At 52.0% G+C, this 18,225-nt stretch overlaps 1 protein-coding gene across 7 annotated transcripts in view; it reads left to right on the top strand.

Moving 5' to 3' along the window:
- Window positions 1-18,225, top strand: part of PAX5 (paired box 5) — a 137,193-nt gene that overhangs the window by 87,538 nt on the left and 31,430 nt on the right. For 4 of the 7 annotated variants that reach the window (XM_069775977.1, XM_069775972.1, XM_069775971.1 and 1 more), the window contains one exon: window positions 16,223-16,324. The exons of the other annotated variants lie outside the window; for them this stretch is intronic. In XM_069775977.1, coding sequence (XP_069632078.1) covers window positions 16,223-16,324 — 102 coding nt within the window. The remainder of the gene's footprint in view (window positions 1-16,222; window positions 16,325-18,225) is intronic. 7 annotated transcript variants of the gene reach the window in all.

Below are 18,225 nucleotides of genomic sequence, written 5' to 3'. Positions count from 1 at the left end.
AGGGAGTGCAGCCCCCCCCAGCTCTCAGGGTGGATGAAGATGCCCCATAACCCAACCCTGGGCACCGCTGCAGCATCCCCTGCTCCTCTCGCCGCGTTGGTGGGGCAGCTCTGGTCCTGCTTGAACGTGGCAGAAGGGGAAACTCCCACTGTGGCTTGGGAGCAAAATCCCGTCAGCTGCTCTTAAGAGGCAAGACCCCTCAAAAAGGCGGGTTGGTTAATGCCTAAATATCCTAATTGCATTTTTTAACTGCGTTTTACTGACGCCGGTGTAATGAGGCAGGGCACCTGTAGTTTTGGCAGGGAGGAGCAACGTGGTGCTGCCTCTTACGGCTGATACTGCCGTCAGCTGGCAAAGCTTTTCCTTCCCCGGGTGACAGCGAGGGACAAGCGTCTGGTGGCAAAGCGCAGGCAGAATGCAGGCAGGGCTGGCTTGTTGCCTGCATTGCTCGCTCGGCAGCTGGGTTCAGCCACAAACCCCAAACTAACTGGCGTTGGCACAAATAGCATCTGTTGGCGGTGGGGAGAGGGCAGCCCCCCCGCTTCGGCCAGAAGAAACGGCCGGGGCGGTTTCTGCCAGGGCACCGGGAAGCCACATTTCAGCGTCGGACCTCGTCGTGTCGGGGAAGGTGCAAAGACACAAACCTACGAGGCGCTGCCAGAGCCGCGTCGCCGTTCAGCATCCGTGCGTCGGGCTCCGCGCACGCTGGGGGTGAGGCGCGAGCCGCACGGCAGGGATGGAGAAGGGCGGCAGGAGGGGCTGCGCGGTCCTGCGGGGAGGACGTTTTTTCATTTTTTTTGACAGAAAAATCACATTGGAGCATTTTTGGCCAGCCCGATACTTCCCTGGGCAGAGATGAAGTATGTTCAGCGCAATAGTAAAGCTTTTTCTGTGTTTCATGCTCTGTGGAATTTGCAGTTCCACATCTCGTTGTGTCCTCTGGTCTGAACCCACAGGAGGACACTTTCCATAAAGTAATACATACATCTTTTTTTATTTCTGAACTACCTGGTGCATCAGTTGAGCTACACATCTGGCTATGTTATGGGAGATGCTATCTACCCACCAGGCAGCTAGGAAAGAGGTGGGACTTGGAAATATGAACTTGGTCCTGCTGCTTCACAGGGCAGGTGAACAACGCAATTTTGTCCTAAAGTGATTTCAAACAAAGTGTTTCAGGTTCTTTCAACTAAAGAGAATAAAATATGTCAATCTTGACAATTAAAAATATATTGATGGAACAATACTGAAACCCAAGTATGTCAACATTTCCACAGCTTCACTTTTTCCATCACAGAATCCAGGTAAAATGCCTGATTTCAGCTTTTCATCTTATTCCAGGATAAAAATAACATTATTGAAATATCAGAAAAATCACACCTGGGTTGCTGATCTAGACTTTGTTGAGCCCTAATGAAGATGTTAAAATCCAGGGTGTAAATATTTTTCCTGTGAGGAGTAGAAAACTGCTGATGACATTAGCAGTGATCCTTAGATTGGAAATGTCTCCATCTCAGATTAACTCCAGATGCAGATCATAAATATTGATTCTTGTGAGATGGAAGATTTCAGCATGGATTTAACGTCTCTGCAAAACAGACCGGTGGAAGCTGTTGGTTTTTTTTTTCCCGCTTTGTGCTTATCTAGCAAGCTGAATAACTGATCGCTGTTATACTCCCCTCTTTCACCTTCCTGGATGTGCTGGTGGGCTGCAGGGTCATGCCCACCCGTGTCGGTGCTCGCAGGGCTCCCCAGCACTGGGAGGTATCTCTGTGGATGGGATGAGGTGGGATGGTGAAGCCCTGGATCATCTGGCATCTCGCCGAGCTTTGGCAGCCCCCGGTACCCCACCGCTGTCGGGTGCTCCTGGCCGTAGCGTGCTCTGAGCCAGGCTGGACGCACCGTGGCCCCGAGCGGCGATGCGACCCACCAGCGCATCCTCAGTTTTTGGGATGGGTGTTGGTGAAGGGTGTCAAGGGTCTGGCTTGGGGCTGGCGGGATTCGCACCGAGGCAGGTTCGCGTGGCTCCTGGGCTTCTCCTCCCGCTCTCACTGCTCCCAAAAGCCCTCTGGATGTCACTGCTGTCCTTTGCAAGGCGACTGGAAACCCACGTCCTCCTCTTTCGCCCAGGCGCCTGTCTGGGTCCCTCCGGGCTGCTGTCAGACCACCCGCCTGCTCTCCTGCAGCCGGCTGGGGAGCACGAAGCCCCTTCCCCACCAACACCACCCCAGCCCAGTGGGTCACGGCAGGGAACCGGGGCTCGCCAGCCTGCCAACACAGGCTTGCCTGGCTTCTGGGACCCTCCACAGCCCCCCATGTGCAGTCCTCGGACCTGGGGGCTGGGAGGAGGAGATGGGCTGCCCTGCCTGCCGCTCCTCGCCCACCGCTGGATACAGTCCGGAGTGACACCTGTACCAGCAGAGCCTTTTTGGGTGGTTTGGCCAGCAAGCTCATGTCGCAGCCTGGTGTCCCCCAGGGTAGCATCATCCCCGGTCCCGGCAGGAGCGGTGCCTGGGGGAAGAAGGCAGCGGTGACCACCGCCGTCCTCGGATGCTCTTCTGGGAGCGGCGGTGTCGGCGGGCGCTGGCAGAGGGACCGTCACCGTGCCTTTCCTCAAGCACTGCTGCGATGCCAGGCAATGTCTCGGAGGTGGCTGCCGGCTGCGCTGCCGGGTATGGGCACGGGAGGTATGCCGGATTGCTGCGTCTGAATTGCCTGTGGACAGCAGGGTCTTTTGGCCAGGTGTCCGGAGTAAATCTTGCAGGTCCTAGCCCTAATGAAGGATGCTCTCCCTTGTGAGCACCTCCTTCGTTCTCAGGACAGCTCGTGGCCTGAGCAAGGGCTTTGGACCTGAGGAGTGAATTGGAGAACAGCGAGTATGCAGGACCACCCGCCCTCCTCAGGGCTGCCTTTGAGATGCGTGTCCCTCTTGTTAACTGCTAAGTATTTGCTAAACAAGCTGAATGTGTGGGGTTGAAAACGTGCTGGATTTTCATTTCTTGAAGAGGGAGAAGTTGGAGGCCAGCCACCTCTTGCCATACATATCCGTTGGTTTTCAGGAGCATCCATGGCTCCTCAGTAAAACGCTACCAATGCTCTTGTTTTCATCCTGTAGCTCCTAGCATTTTTTTCTTGTAGCTCCAGAATCTGGAGTCCTGTTACAGGGAGAGGAATTTGTAATTCTTCACAAACTGATACTAGCTTTCTAGTCCTCTTGGTTGCAAAGAGAGGCTGAAAAATAGCTTCTGGGTGTATGCAAAAATTCAAACACTGGAAAAGAAACAAAGGGAAAAAGTACTTCATTTAAACATCTTGTGATAACTCAGTTGCTCTCACAATTTTTGTAGTGTATTGAACAGCTAGCTCTGCATTTGCAGGAACAGGGATCCCTTGGACCACAAACTTTTTGAGCTGCCGATCCTCTTGGTCATCTTGCAGCTTTCCAGCAGCACAATGATTACTGTAGAGACAGTCTCACGGAGCCTGCTGTGCTGTTCTTATTAGAAGTATTGCTGTGCTGCAGAAAGGAAACAACAATAAAGGGAATATGTTGCTTCTGCATGCGTTAAGAGCACTGATCAAACCACATGAGATCCCATTTCAGACATAATGTGCATTGGAGGGCAAAATTAGATTGAGAAGTAAATGGAGCCTAAAATTTCCATAGCTTTATTCGTCAGAAAGCTGTTTCATTGCGTGGTTTAATTCTCCTAGTTCTTTCATTCATTGCATGTAGCGTGCTGGCTGGAGTACATTTTAGAAATAATAGGATGAGAAAAACCATCTTTAATTTGGCAGTGGTTGTGAGGTGTGTAAGGGCCGTTCAGACCTGAGATGCAAGGGGATATAAAATGCAGAAGCATGTTACACAGCAGCAGAAAAACAGCCAGACTGGCACGTTCTGCATTTTAGCGGGAAGAGGTGTTTTGGTCTGGGATTTTTTTTTTTCTTTTGATTTTGGTTTCTTTTGCATTTATTTAAGTCCTGAACTATTTAAAGTTGGTTTTATTATTTCTATGTTAAAGTAAATTTCATTTCATTACTGCTTGTAAAATACACTGCACGATGAACTGCACTTGTCCAAAAAATAATATTTTCTAGGCTAAGATACTCCATGGTGGTAAGCCCATTATTTTTATGTGAGATTTCTTTTCTCTCCCCTTTTAACATGTCTGTTTGACAGGAGGAGGCTAACTGGTCTCTCAGATAAGTAGACACATGGGGTTTTTTGCCTTTGAAGGCAACACTTGATGTCATTTCCAAACTAACGCAGATTGCTGAGCAGAGCACTTGATGTGCAGTGAATCCCTTTTGAAACAGTGAAAACTGCAGTTTGGTATAATTGGAACCAGTGGTATGACCAGAGCTGGAGGAGAGGTCTGTGCATGTCTCTGTCCCATGTACACCTTTGTGCATCCGTGCTTCCAGGCTGCACTTCCCTGGTCAGTTTTCCTTCCAGAGCCCATGGAAGCTGGCTTGGTTTCCATCATGCTGCTTCGTGAATTCCCACACACTAATTGTCTGCAACATTGCCTCTTCCCGTCTTGCATTATGAGCCATGGAAATGCAAATGGGGAGACGTGCCCGTTTCAGGTTGTTTTCAGCAAATTCTCTGTCCCCTCCTCACTGTCACCTGGGACAGAGGGATGCCAGTTCTCACCTTTACACTTTATCTCCATATAAAGAGGAGAAGTGACCATACACAAAACTTGTTTGAATATCTCCATGAATTTCAATGTTAAGTTTGTGGTGGTCTCGTCTTTGAGATCTCATTTTGCCCATCGGCAGACCCTGTCTGTCGGGGCCAGGACAAGCCACCTTCCTCTGCTCCTGAAACTTGGGGTCTGGGGAGATGTTTCTCCTCCACACTGGTGGAGGGACTGAGCCCTGCATCGAAGCTAGTGGGGGCTTAGCCGAGCTCAGGCTGCCAGGTCCTTGTGCCCCGTAGCCCTTTTTTGGGTCCCCATCAGGCTGAGCACACGCAAGGTTTAACCTCCCTTGGCTGTGGCGGAGCCCTGCAGACCCCACGGCCGGCGGCATATGCTGAGCCATACTCAAAACTAAGACCGGAGGGAATGGCTTTTCCTGCCCTGTGAAAATATTCAAGATTTTGAATTTTTTCAGGTCTATTTCCTATTAAAAAAAAAAACCAGAACTGAGGAAGGTTTAACAACTGAATGTAGTGAACAGGGTAAAACCAGCCCAGAGCAGTGTGCACCTCTTGTTTTTATTTGGACCATTTTTTGTATCTGTCCTCAGTAGCTTACATTCTACATATCGAAGTCATTCCAAACTTGAGAATGAGATTTTTGTATTTTTTTTAAAGGAAAATCAAATGTTCTAACACCTTCAAATCTTTCCCCAGAAGCTTTTGGAGTTAAAATGCCCAAATGAACAGCCTCTCTGCTTGCATAAACTCCAGGTTTCCACAGCTCAAGTTTTTTGGGGCATTTCTGTCTCTTAATGAAAAGGTTTCATTAAAAAAGGTCTTGGCTGGCTCCGGCATAAAAGTGAACCTGATGGGGTCTGCCGTGTCCTCCTTGCTGTACGCCGGAGGATGCCCCAGCGCCTGCCCGGCACAATCCTGCCCTGAGCTGCGCAGCTGGGCACGCCGGCTTGTCTGCCCGCCTGCCCTTGCTTTGCTTTCCTCGTCTTTTTTCTTCCCCTAATTTTATTTAATGAGCTGACATTGCCGATGTTGAATCAAGAGAACTGGAAGCGCTGGCTGGAGCCCGCAGTGGCTTTCAGCGAGGGGCCGCAACAGCAAGCGCCCACACACGCCATTGGTGGCACTGGTGGGGACGGGTGAGACACCCCAGTCAGGACCCCGTTTTGTGCAGCACTCAGGTTGTGTTGGTCCCACCGCATGGATGACACACCTCCTGCCATCCTCAACCTGGAGATCACGGCTTGGCTACCTAAGAAAGCTGTGCCCTTGCCCAGTGCTGCTGAGCCTCATTTTTCTGCAGTGATATGGCATCAGAGCATCCTTTTCCCCGAATATCACCACGCTTGAGCAAACGCTGGGTGCGTTGGTGCTGTCAGCAGGGTGACCCCGGCTGTGGATGGGGTTTCCCAGCAGCTGCCATTTCGTCCCCTCGTTTGGGAATGACTGTGCTCCTCAGTAAACCTGTTCACAGGTTTTAAGCACGCAGGAACCATGCAGGGATGCGCGCCTGTGTGGCACTTGCAGGCTGTGCCAGGCAAACTGCAGAATCCCCTGGAGGACCCTATTCTGCAGGGTGCTGCCCCTGGGCTGCTTGTGCCCTGCTGCAAATCTGCTCTTCTCCAGGCAGGTGTAGGAGGGGAAGGACCCCACAGAAGGGATTTAATAGATATGTTGATAAAATGCCTCCAGACCACCACGTGTCCTCCCACAAGGTCTCATCCTTCTCGTGCTCACCTCTGTCTGCCCTCTGTTCCTCTCGGTGCTCCCTCGACAGATGAAGTGCCAGCAACAGAGAGTTGTCCTCTGTGGAGTCAGTGGTGTTTTGTACCTGGAGTGCGGTGGGATGCTCTCCATCTCTCCATGCGTCCCCCATGCTTCCCTACATCCCTCCACACACATAGCTGGGCACCTGAGACCCATCCACGCTGTGCCTTGCTGCACCCAGAGAGCCGGTGTGCCTGCTAGCCCACACTAAGCTGGACAAAGAGAAAGATTGTGAGGCATGAAGGTTTACCGGGAGCCAGGGAAAGCTTAAATGACGCTGATGTATTTTAATATGTGGTTTATTGTTGGCCACACAAGAGGTGGGTTCTTGCAGAGATGTTGTCCACCTAGGGTATCTTTTCCCAGTCTCCACACAGACGTCCCCTCCAATCCTTTGTGTGTGTGTGTGTGTTAAATGAGGGGTCAAGCCGGGGAATTCTAACCTTGCACCTCTTACGGGAGGGGAAAGAGACCCCGGTAGATGTCAAAGATGCAGGTGGATGATGGTGCGACTCAGCTCAAGTCTGCAGACAAAGCTTTCTCATACTAGCTGCCCTAAAAGGTATGTGAAAAGCTGGACTGTTGGGTTGTTCATAGGGTGCAAGAGCTCCATGGCTGCAAGGAAGAAGGGACAGGAGTTTTATGCAGCAGCAGCCAGAAGAGATTGTCCAGAAGAGACAAGGGTGAGGGCAGAGCACTCTGCAGCTCCAGGGCTCTTGCTTTGAAATTGCAGAGAAAACAGACTGGAGTATTCATCTGTACTTCTCCACTGCATTTTTTCTCTACCAGAAAGTACCATTCTTCCTTCTTTTTTCTTTTCCCTGCCCTGCATCTTTTTTGAAAGCATACTTGTGTCAATGGGAAGAGTAGCAGAGACACCTGCTATGAAGGGCAGCTCTGGACTCCTTCAGACATCTGCCGCTGCCTTGCAGATGAGGAGAAAAATAGATCCACATCTGCAACCCCTGTTTCAGCGCAGTGTGCTTAATCTGAATTTTATGGCTTTGATAGCAGATTACGGTGCCACTGACACAAGCCCTTGCAGCCCCAGTCACGGTGGCCACTGCGCATTTCAATACCTCCTCCACTAATCTTTCCCCACTGCTCCCATTCCCTGGCTGCTAATTTCACGCAGGCACTTAAACATGATGGATAATTGTGTTCTGCTTATCAATGTTTAATTTAAGGGCTGTTCCATCTGACCTGGATGCCCTCTGCAAGAGCTATGCCTCATTATTGATTTCATGGTCACACCTGTGACATTACCTGCTTTGTAGGAAGTAGACTTTGACATTCCTGTGAGGCTTTGGCAGCCAGAGCTAATTGTCAGAAGAATAATCGAGTCAGCAAAATCATTACAGGTGATCTGTGTGTTACCACTGTTTTATCTGCCTCTAATTAGGTGCAGGAGAGGTAACTCATCGCAGTAAGCATGCCGCACTAGGTTTGATGTCCACAAATAGAGCTAGATGAGCACAGGAGGGAAGTTATTCATTAAGAGCGGTGTTTCGGTGTGTCAGGGTCCTGTGCCAGCGGCATCTCCTTTCCCAGTGTAACGGGGCGAGATGCGATCCCGTGGGCATTGGTGGGATGTATCAGCTGGGTGCAAAGTCCGAGCTGTGTTAGGGCAGGACCGAACGCTGGGACACGTGCGCAGTGGCTCTGGACCTGAGGCAGTAACCACAGACGTGCCACGCTGCTGTTGTGCCGAACATGGAGCAGCGTTTCGTACGTGATAAAGCCATATAATTTTTTTTAAGACATGCTTGTCTCTTTTTTGGGGTGCTCCGCTGCCCTGTGCCACTGTCCTGGGCAGACCCTGGGTGTAACACATGTGTCCCCAGGCACGGGGGGAGCAGGAGCCCGGTGATGGAGCTCGCCATTTTCCTGTTAATGGGTTTGTGTGTGTGTTCGACCAAAGCATTTTCTTTAGGATAATGATTGAAACAACAGGGATAGCATTATCAAATTCTTCACCGGGCAAAGGAAAGCTTTCCTAAGCGGGAGCTGGATTTTTCAGAGGAAAAGTCAGTTCTGGTAACAGGTTTGACTGAAATAGGCTGAAACTTTGGGTTTGCTTCCCAGAGATGAAGCGGCTCCTAAAACACCATCTCTGCCAATTAATTGGTTTTGATTTCTCCAGTGTTAAGCAAATGCATTCCTGGCTGTAAGGCAGCACTCCCTCACTTCTGGGGTAGCCAGTGCCCGGCGCGGCAGGGAGGCTGCCAAAGCCCGTCGATGGAGAGAGCGATGCGTGGTGGCTCCTGAGGGGCAGCGGGACAGTCCCCGGGGGTCCTGGCAGCAGAGCAGCGCCCGTGCAGGTCCCTTCCTCTGCTACCGACATTTGCAGGCACTTAATGAAGGCAGTGCCACGTGCCAGGGCCAGGAACTGGATCTCAGGGGCAGGCACCGTCCTTCTCCCGTCGTGCCGTGGCATCCTGGAGACTGCGCGAGGTCATTTCGGAGGGAGCACAGCCGAAATCCGAGCCCGATCCATCCAACTTGTCTGCCTTTCGGAACAGGCTTGCCCATTCTGCTGGTGCATGGCTGTAGTCATGACACAGCATCCCTGTGTGAAGCCAGGATCGGGATTCCTCACGTGCGGGTCTGCCGGGCAAGGGGATGCGGACCTGCAGACCAAATGGGACGGTGCTGGAATCGCCCACCCAGCTCCTCGCGTGATCCTGTGGGCAGGTTGCAGTATGCTGGTGTGGTGGCATCTCTTCATCTCCACTTCGCCCAGCATAAACTTGCATTTTTCAAAATAGTTTTCCAGAAAGACAGGAAGAGTCAGGTGAGATGGCAACCTCTGCGTGAAGCTGGGGAGCGGCAGGGGGGACTTCGCTCTGTGCAGGTGGGCAGGTCTGGCGGGGGTCCCGCTTTGGGCAGGGGTGCAGAGGGTGTGGGCACGTGAGATGGAGCCTGGGGAGATGCTGGTCTCTGCTGCTGGAGCATCCTGGTGCTGCTACCTTGGATGCTGCACTACCATGGGGTGCCTGCTACCTTGGATGTCCATTTCAGACGGGCTAACCCCTTGGGGTGATGCCTGCGATGAGAGCGAGCGTGCACGGGGATTCGGCAGCACCACCAGGCTGGCTTTCCTGACACTGCCGACCTGTTGGCATTGAACCTTTGTCTCTGGAGAGGTGGGATTACCCCATTAACCCCGTGCACTGCCTAATCGTTGACCACGCTCCTGAGCTGATGGCAGTTTCCCGTCTGCTGTAAGCATGGAGCGGTGGGTGAAGGCTCGGTTTCCCTCGGTGCAGCCTGCAGCGTGTCTTGGAGAGGAAAATCACTGGCCCTGCTATTGCCGAGGATGGTTCTGAGGCAGCGGCAAAGGGGCTTTGTAAGCCCCCTCCCCACCACCTGAACCCCCTGCATTTTCTAATGTATCCTTTGCAGTAATTAATTACCTCTCCAGTGGGTTCATTTCTTTCATACTGTTACTGGCAATCAGTTAGATAAAGGCAAAAAAACATGTTGGTGCCCTGTGGTATTGAAAGTGAAGGGTTTTCACACTGTCAGGGTAATGAATTCTGCAAGGGTTTGAAGCACCTGAGCTTGGGGAAGTCCTCGTGTCATGTGTCTGGGAGTGACAACCCCCAGTGGTTAATTACTGCCATGGATGAGAGCTGAGCTGATAGCAAAATGAGATAATTTCATTAGTAGTTAAATTTGAAGTTAATTGGATTCACGTTTACACACAGTAGTATACAAAGACACACTTGGAAATGCTCTTTGCTGCCTTTTGATTTTTTTTGAAAAAGGTAGATGAACTGAAGAATGCTTCTAAACCACTCCCTCGGGTTTTTTCACCATGGTTTGGAGACAGGAGAGTCTTTTGCTGCTGCATGCTGCTCTTTGCCCCAGCCAGCCTTGGGCAGCTTGTCCTGCAGCGGGGACATTTGCCGACACTCAGGCACTGCTTGCCACGTCTGCTCAGCAGGGTGTTGCTGACCTCTCCTGCAGCTGGTTGCAAAATAATTTCTTTTATGGAAGAAAATTACTTATTTGCACTTTTTTTGAGAAATGATAATTTGCTTTCAGTGCGAGTGTGCTGACAGCTCCTGGTGAATGGAGGGTTGGACATTTATTGCGTATCTTCTGTGTGCAGAGCCAAGCACTTTGACATGTGGCTGCGCCCTCTGGTCCCGCAGTGCCAGCTGATATTTTTATTATTCAGCATTGTCATATTCTGGTTTTCGGAGTAATGCGGGATGAATTCTGGCAGGGACATGCCTAAGACTGGAAATGATGTGCAACTTTTCATCCCTAGGGCGAGCTCATGATGATTGTGTATGTGCAGGAACGTCTGTAAGAGAGGCATTTGCTCTGCTCCCCCCGACGCCAGGCACGGTACTGGTGGTCCCCCATCCCATGGGGTACCTTTGCTGTCCAGCTACGTGGTCCCCAGCCCCAGCCCCTCTCCAGACGGGTCTCGCTGGCACAGTATCGGGTGTTTTCAGTTGGATGTGCTCCCTCAGCCTGCGACCTATTTGCAGGCAACCTCGCCACGCACATGCGCTTCGGCGCGCAGCAGGCGCAGGAGCTCTGCCGTGCTGATCCTGCACTGGGAAGCCCCAGAGGAATGCGTGATCCCAGCGGCACAGGCAGATCCCGAAGAGCAGCAGTGGCTGCACAGAGGCTTTTTGGGGCTTTGCGGGGAGCTGGGACTCCAGGCTGACCACTTTTCTTGGAGCAGGAGAACTGGGTGTTGCGACCCTTGCAATATTTCAGTGCCAGTGCTGTGGACAGGCACCGTCCTGCAGATGAAGTGCTTCGGCGCTCAGACTGCCGCAGGAGCCCTGGCTCCGTGGCGTGGACAGTTGTGAGCTCCTGCAGGGAAGTGTGGTACCCAGGGCCCTACCCCTGCCTGTGCCCATGCCATCCCCTCCTGTGCAGCTCCACAACATCACAAGGCAATGCTGATAACCCCTTGCTGCTACCTGCCCACCCGAGGGACTGCTTGGCCGCTCTGTCCTTGTTGTAGTACAGCTGGTTGGGAAAAGTGTTTGAAACGTTACATTGCTTACCCTGAGGCAGCACTTTCAATCCCTCAGACCAACAGCAGCTCACTGGAAAAGTGGTGAACTTTTTTCTCCATTGGAGAAATGGAAAGGCTGGGACTTGGAGAGGGAAAGCAGCTTGTCTGTAGCAGTACTTAAAACTGAAAATGAGCTCCTTACCTCCATCTCCAGGATGGAGTCTTCTCCAGTCATCTCGACCTCAGGTCTCTTCTGCTCTGCATCTTTGCTTTTCAAAGAGGGGTTATTTGCCTGTACTGTGTGATGCTGTGGCAAAGGCTATGGAGTGCAGATAATCCTGCGCTCACATTTTTTGCGCAAACACCACTTCTGGTGTTATTACTATTTTTACCCTGTCTCCGTCAACCTACTTCAAATCAGGCTTTGGCTTAGTTTCTCTCCTGGTGAATGGTGCACTTTGCTCTCTGGCTTGTAGAAACAGGATGCTGCAAGAAAGTGGTGTGCCATGTGGCACCAGCAGCACACCGTGCTCATGCGGTGGCAGCCCATCTCCTCAGCATCACACCTGGCTGCTGAATGCTCTCCTGAGCCTCCAGAATATGTTGCCTCCAGCTGAAGGCTCCAAATCCTCACCTGCTGGTCTTGGCAGCCTGGGTCTGGAGTGTCCCAGGTGCTGCTGTAGTCAAAGGGATGGAGCTTCACTCTGCTGGTGTGGTGGGAAGCGTCTGTGGCAAGGTGACCTATGGAGGAGACAGAGCTTGATCAGAACCTGGCCATGATGGGGGAAAGAACATGCTTCCCATCCTGGGAAGGACACTGCCAGTCTCACTGCATCCTGCTCGAAGAACGTGGACCTATTCTACCTTCAGTAACACAAGCATGGTATATGGTGTTTGTTTTGAAGACAATCTCCCTCGCACAGGTGTTCTAGACCCTCTCCTCTAAGATATTTCTCCTCTGGAGGCTGGATGAGTGATGGGTCTGAGCCGCCTTGCTGTTGCGCTCTTTGGAGATGCTCTCCAGTGACATGGAGGAGCTCAGTGAGGTGGCCTGGAGGAGGTGGCAGGGTGAAAGAGAAGGCAGGGTCTCCTTTGCCCGGACACCTTCTCCGGGCTGAAGGGGCACGAGAGCTGCCGTGTTCTCCCTCCATCACGGAGGTGTGCCAGTCGCAAGCCAGCAGATACTGCTGAAGGTAGCAGCACTGCTGGGGCTACCCCCCTCTCTATGGGGAGGCCACTCCAGGCAAGACTTGGCAAGGTATTTGGGTACCTGAAGCTTCAAACAGTGGCCTTGTAGTGTTAGCAGAAGTTGTTCTTGGAAAATTCTGGTCATACTTCTCTGCAGGCTGGAACTGGCAGCTGAGCTGCTCTGTCCTGCACGATGCCAGCCCAGTGAGGCAGGGAGAGAGGCAGTTCTGCCCACAGCCACCCATGCCCCATCTCCAACTTTAGGCATCTCAAATGCCCTTAAGAAAGCCCAAACCAAAGGTACTGGGGAATAAGTGTGTCTTGAAGGACATTGGTCTCTATGTCTCTGTGACCCACTGCTAAACTGCAGGTGTTCATTTCTTCTTGGCTGCTTTGCTCATGTAGGGTGGGAACACCCGGGGTGGAGGCTGCTTCTTACCCTCTCTTTGTGCCAGGGTTATTAATGTTTTTCTGAAATAAATTATTTCAGTGCAGTTGAAACTTGCCAGTATTGGAGGAAAATCTCCTGCAGGACAGAGATGCTCCACCCCTTTTTATTTGAGGGGGAAGCACATCAGATGCAATTGAGGGGACAAGGTGGGGTTGCAGCACTTGCCACTGTGCCCTTGGTTTTTGCCAGCCCCCCTTGGCCACCTCCCAGCCCGTGCCTGAGACCTGGCTGCAGTGACGCTGCTATAAACATTGTTGGCAAGTGCCAGAACTTTTGACTTGGAAATGGGATGCAATGGAAACCAGACCAGACCTGTAGAACAGACCGTGAATGATGTTGTCTGGACTTATGGAGGAGCTGAGATGCTACTTTTCTTGGTGTCTGCAGTGGTGGCTACTTTGTTCAGTGCCCATGACGATGATCCTAACCATGCTGAACATGGTGGTGGCTTTGGAGAAAGTGAAAGATGTTGTAATGTTTCAATATATCGAAAAAAATTGTAAGGCAATTTTTTTTTTCATTGAGGACAGGGGAGTGGTCAGTGTGGAACAGGACGGGAGGGGAAGCTCTCCTGTTGGGCCACAGACCTGGGCACCTTTGGGAGACAAGGAGTCGAGCCCGTTCCACGGTGACACTACGCTGCTGAAGAAGGGAAGAGCAGTGGTGGCCCTTCTTGGGTCTATGGAGGGCTCCTGGGTGGTGGTACCTGTACGGAGGTCATGTTCTTCTGTGTTAGGGACAGCCCTGAGTCAAGGGACAGCACCTCCTGCCAGTGCTGAGGGTGAACTTCGCTTCTGCGACCAAATTTAAGTAGATCGCAGATGCTCCTGCCTTCCCTAGGCTGTAGAGATGACATAATCGGGGTTTAATTTTGTGCGGGAGAGTGGGAAGCAGGGCAGTGACAAGGGGAGAACATTTTAATCTAAAAGAGCCATTTTCTGCCTGCATTGAATAATTAGAATTCATGATGCCCTTCCGTAAGGGATCTGGCTTCCCCCTAGAACTGGAGAGCAAATTAATCAATTGTTTTGAACGTTAAATTCTTTCAGGATGTGGATGCACCATAAATATTCCGTAGGAAGGGCCTGAGAGGAACAGCGCGCATCCCGATTTGTGGATGCAGAGTGCCGAGGAAAGTGGGGCATGTGCTGAGAGATTGCTGCAGCTATGCCCACGTGCCAGGCGCTGCCGGAGCATTTTGGCACGGACCCCTTCGTCTGACGGGTGCGGTGGGGGAAGCGGCCTTCGTGGCCATGACCCGGGGGTGGTGAGCAGCAATTTGCAATAACTCGCGTTCCTGTCTCTCGTCTCATCAGATGAGGTCTCATTTCTTTGATGATAACGCAGAAAGAAAGATTTTAAAATTTTATTTTTAGATCATTTCAAAATGAAATCGTGGCTCAAAATCTCTTCCAACCAAAAAAGTTAAAAAATGGGTTTGGCTCATGGGAAAACATTTACTTTCAACCTCTCCAAGCTCTAGAGACTTGAAAAAAATGCCGTCATAAAATCAAATGCCTACAGAAGACGATCTGAACACTAGGTTCTGTGCATTTCTTCTCGTCAGTGGTGCTAAAATCAGCAAAATCTTGCAACTTTTCTTGTTGATCTGACGTGCCATGTTTTGGTGAAGGAACCTGCGCTCACAGTGACTTTTGCTGGCGAACCGGCTGGTTTGGGCCAACAGCAGCTCGGAGCCAGCTGGAATCGGAGCGGTCCCTGCCATCCAGAGGTTAGAGGAGTGGGGGCACATCCTTGGGGCAAGGGCCAGGGGCTCCCTGCAGCCCAGGGTCCCTTTCTCTAACCTGAGCTGCACACTCAGCTTTTCAGAGCTCGGTGCCTGCACTGTGCTGCTGCCTCAGACCCTCAGTTTGGCCAGAGGGACCAGTCCCCGCCGTGAGGGTCCCCTCATTCCTCCCAGTCTCTGGAAGAGCTGGCAGGACGGCGGAGGGCACCGGTCCCTTGGTGGATCGGACAGATCCCTGTAGCAGAGCGGTGGCCTGAGCAGCGTGTGATGCTCATGAGGAGGGGAGAGCAGCCCCGATGTCCAGCTGCAGACCCCTCCGTGGTGTCCCAGCATAGAGGCTATCAGGCGCCTGAGCGCTTTTTGAAGGCGGCTTGTCCCTGGATAAGTGATCTGCCCAAGGATGCCGTGGGAATCCAGGAGAAGACCATGGGTGGGCTCCAGCGTTCCCCCTGTGGTGAGGGATGGTTCCTTGGTGGTGGGATGACAAGATCATCCCTTTCTCCTGGTGGGCCACCTGTGGCCACAGCAGGCAGTGGTTTCCCCAAATTCCCGCAGCAGCCTGTGGGGATGGTGGCTATCCTGGGATCCCCACGTGGGAGCAGGATCTAGGCATGGTTGGGATATCACTTCTGCAGCATTTTGCGAGCTGTGCTGTCTGCACCTCCCGTCTTTGCTCTGCTGGCAGCGCTGGGAGCTGTGCCTGGGAGGGGGGGTGAAGAGAGGGCACCCCGGCCCCCCCGGTCCAGGGGCAGAGGGAGGTGGGGGCCATCCCACTGCCTGCTTTCTGGTGGGTTATTTCCATGGAAGACCTGTGGGTACTTGAATAAAAAGCCACGTTTCTGTGGTCTAAGAGCACTACATCAGGCTGTGTCTGCAAATCTGACCCTTCTTCTGGCACCACAGCAAAGTATATTTTAAACTGCCTTCATGTCTCAATGTCTTGCGTTTGTTCTTCTTTTTAACTGGCTTTGATAAGAGATGAAAGCAATATGTCCTGCACTGTATTTAGATCTCTGCAAACCGTCAGCCTGTGCACTGTGATTTTCTGGAGAGTTTTCTGGGAAAGTGTCATTAAGATCAGTGTTATTTCACGTTTTGCCGTTTCTGACTTTACAAATCTGGGCTTTGGAGGAACTTGGGAATAAGGGCGAGCAGCTGGAGTTCAGGCGGGCACGTTCCTCTCCCTGCAGAGCTCTGCTCTTCCCTTTCCCGTCTCTCACTTCATCGTAGCTTTGTGGCAGCTCATAGAGAAAGCAAAACTGTGCCTGCCCTCCCTGCCAGGCTGGAAATCCCACGCTGGTCCTCGCAGAGCAGTGATGACAAATGCATGGCTGTGTTCTGGGCGCTCAGGGAGATGTAAAACCGTGTCCGCTCGTCGCAATGCTCACGTGGTGATTTGTTGGTTTGATTCCTCAGGTCGTGAGCTGGCAAGCACAACCCTCCCAGGATACCCTCCGCACGTCCCGCCTGCCGGACAGGGCAGCTACTCCGCTCCAGCACTGACAGGAATGGTGCCTGGTGAGTCTTCAAAACTTGGGGGGGCTGGCGGGGGGGAGAGAAATAAAAGGAAAGGAAAAAGACAGCATTTCAGGAGGAAAGTGTGGCACTCTGTGGATGCTCCGCACTAAAGGCGAGCACGAGGCAGAAGCCGCAGTGCTGCAGGGGAAGGTGTGGAGTGGTCCTGAGTGAAGGAAGACCAGGCTCTCCAGCGCGGGAGGTAATCCAGCCTGTAGACTGTCAAAGCAGATCATTTGCACCGGGATGCTGAAAGAGACCCCAGCCTCCCTTCTGTGGAGCCTGGGGATCGCTCCATTTTGGACCGTGCCAGGCTCTTCCTGCCTGACGCAGGCTTTGCTCTAACCTGCCTGTTTCCTCCAAATACGCTGTGTTCTTCCACGCTGTCCCAGCGGGGAGGTCGCCAGCCCTTGGGGGCTGGACATGTCCTGACCTAGACATTTCTCTGTGCAAAACTGCGCCCATCCAGCTGCCTCCTGGGGGACGCTGAGTTGTCCTCAGGGCACCGTATTTCTGTAATTTCCTTCCCCTTTTGGAGCCTTGCGGTGAGAAATGCCCGGTGGCATCAGCCAGCCAGTGGCCAGTGCTTGCCTGTGTGGCCAGCAGGAGTGGAGGGTGCGCGAGCACCGGGAGCAGGTAGAGCAGGGTCTGCAGGCGCAGAACGTCATCGTCGCAACCCTCCGTCGCTGTCGGCTGCAGATCCGCACATCGCCCACAGTCGACAGACGTCAGGGTGCTGGCAGCAAGCGGTGGTGAGGGTGCAGTGGTGGGAGCACCCAGCTGGCCTCCCTCCTGCCTGAGCGCTGGAGGTCAGATACTGCTGGAAATCATTTATTTCAGCTTGAAAGAACTGCTGGGATTTGTCCCCAGGCTCTGTCGCCTTTGGTCTGGACATGACAGGCACTGCTGGCTATGAGGGAAAGCGGTATTCTGAGCCCCAAATATATATGTTAAAAGTTTTGAATGTGGCCCTTAAGTATCATATGATTTAAAAAGCGGTGATAACTTGGGGATTCTCTTTCTTTCCCCTATTGATTTCCAAGCCCTTCAGGACATGTAAGCCAGCTCTTTGGAGTCATCAAGGTCAGAGAGTTACCGAGGAAAATCCCTCAAAGTGGGATTTCATCTGTAATCACATGGCTCCAGGAGGTGGTGATTTAGAAAAAAGTACTTGTAATAGGAAAGTGGGAGTTGGTGACAGTGATTTGGTGTCCAGGCTTTTTCAGGGTTAGTCTTTGTTACCAGCCTTGATTATGTTCTGCAAATTGCTTTCTACCACATTGCTAAGGAGTTAAGAAAAAATCAATCATTTTATATGTGTATTAGACTTAGAAACTGGCTATGGAAGTTAGATCATAGGTTGTGCAGAAACCAATTTTTACCCATAAAATGTAACCTCAGAAGGAGCTGCTGAGAGGGTAGCAGATGCAGTCTCTGAGAAGTGAGAATAAAAAGTGAACATCTGAAAGCAAGCCTTGCTTGACAAGAGCATGAGGTTTGGTCCTTGTTTCACACTATGTCTCACGGACACACATATAGACGCTGTTATAGGGTACGTTTCTTCCGCTGAGCCAGACCTGCCTGAATGCAATGGCACAGCCGACTGCTCACGTCAGGTGAAGAGCTGAACTTGCATCGACTCTTAAGCATGACCGCAAGCTGTAATCACGCCTTAAAGCGTGGGGAGCAGCAGGCTCGGTTGGTTGTGTCTGTGTCTCGGGGGGGCAGAGGTCTTGCCCCACTGGTCCCCTCCTCTCCTGCCCAGTCCCTCCTGGGCTGTTTTTTCACTGATGCCCTGAGCCTCCCCCTCACTCCAGGGGCATCCTCCTGCTGAGAATGAACATCTGAAAGCCCGGGTGCATTGGACCCATCATGGAGATTCAGAGGCTTTTAGAAATCTTGTG

Source organism: Haliaeetus albicilla, chromosome Z, assembly GCF_947461875.1.
Source record: "Haliaeetus albicilla chromosome Z, bHalAlb1.1, whole genome shotgun sequence".
NCBI classification, from domain to species: domain Eukaryota; kingdom Metazoa; phylum Chordata; class Aves; order Accipitriformes; family Accipitridae; genus Haliaeetus; species Haliaeetus albicilla.
This window is presented reverse-complemented; position numbering and strand designations above follow the sequence as displayed.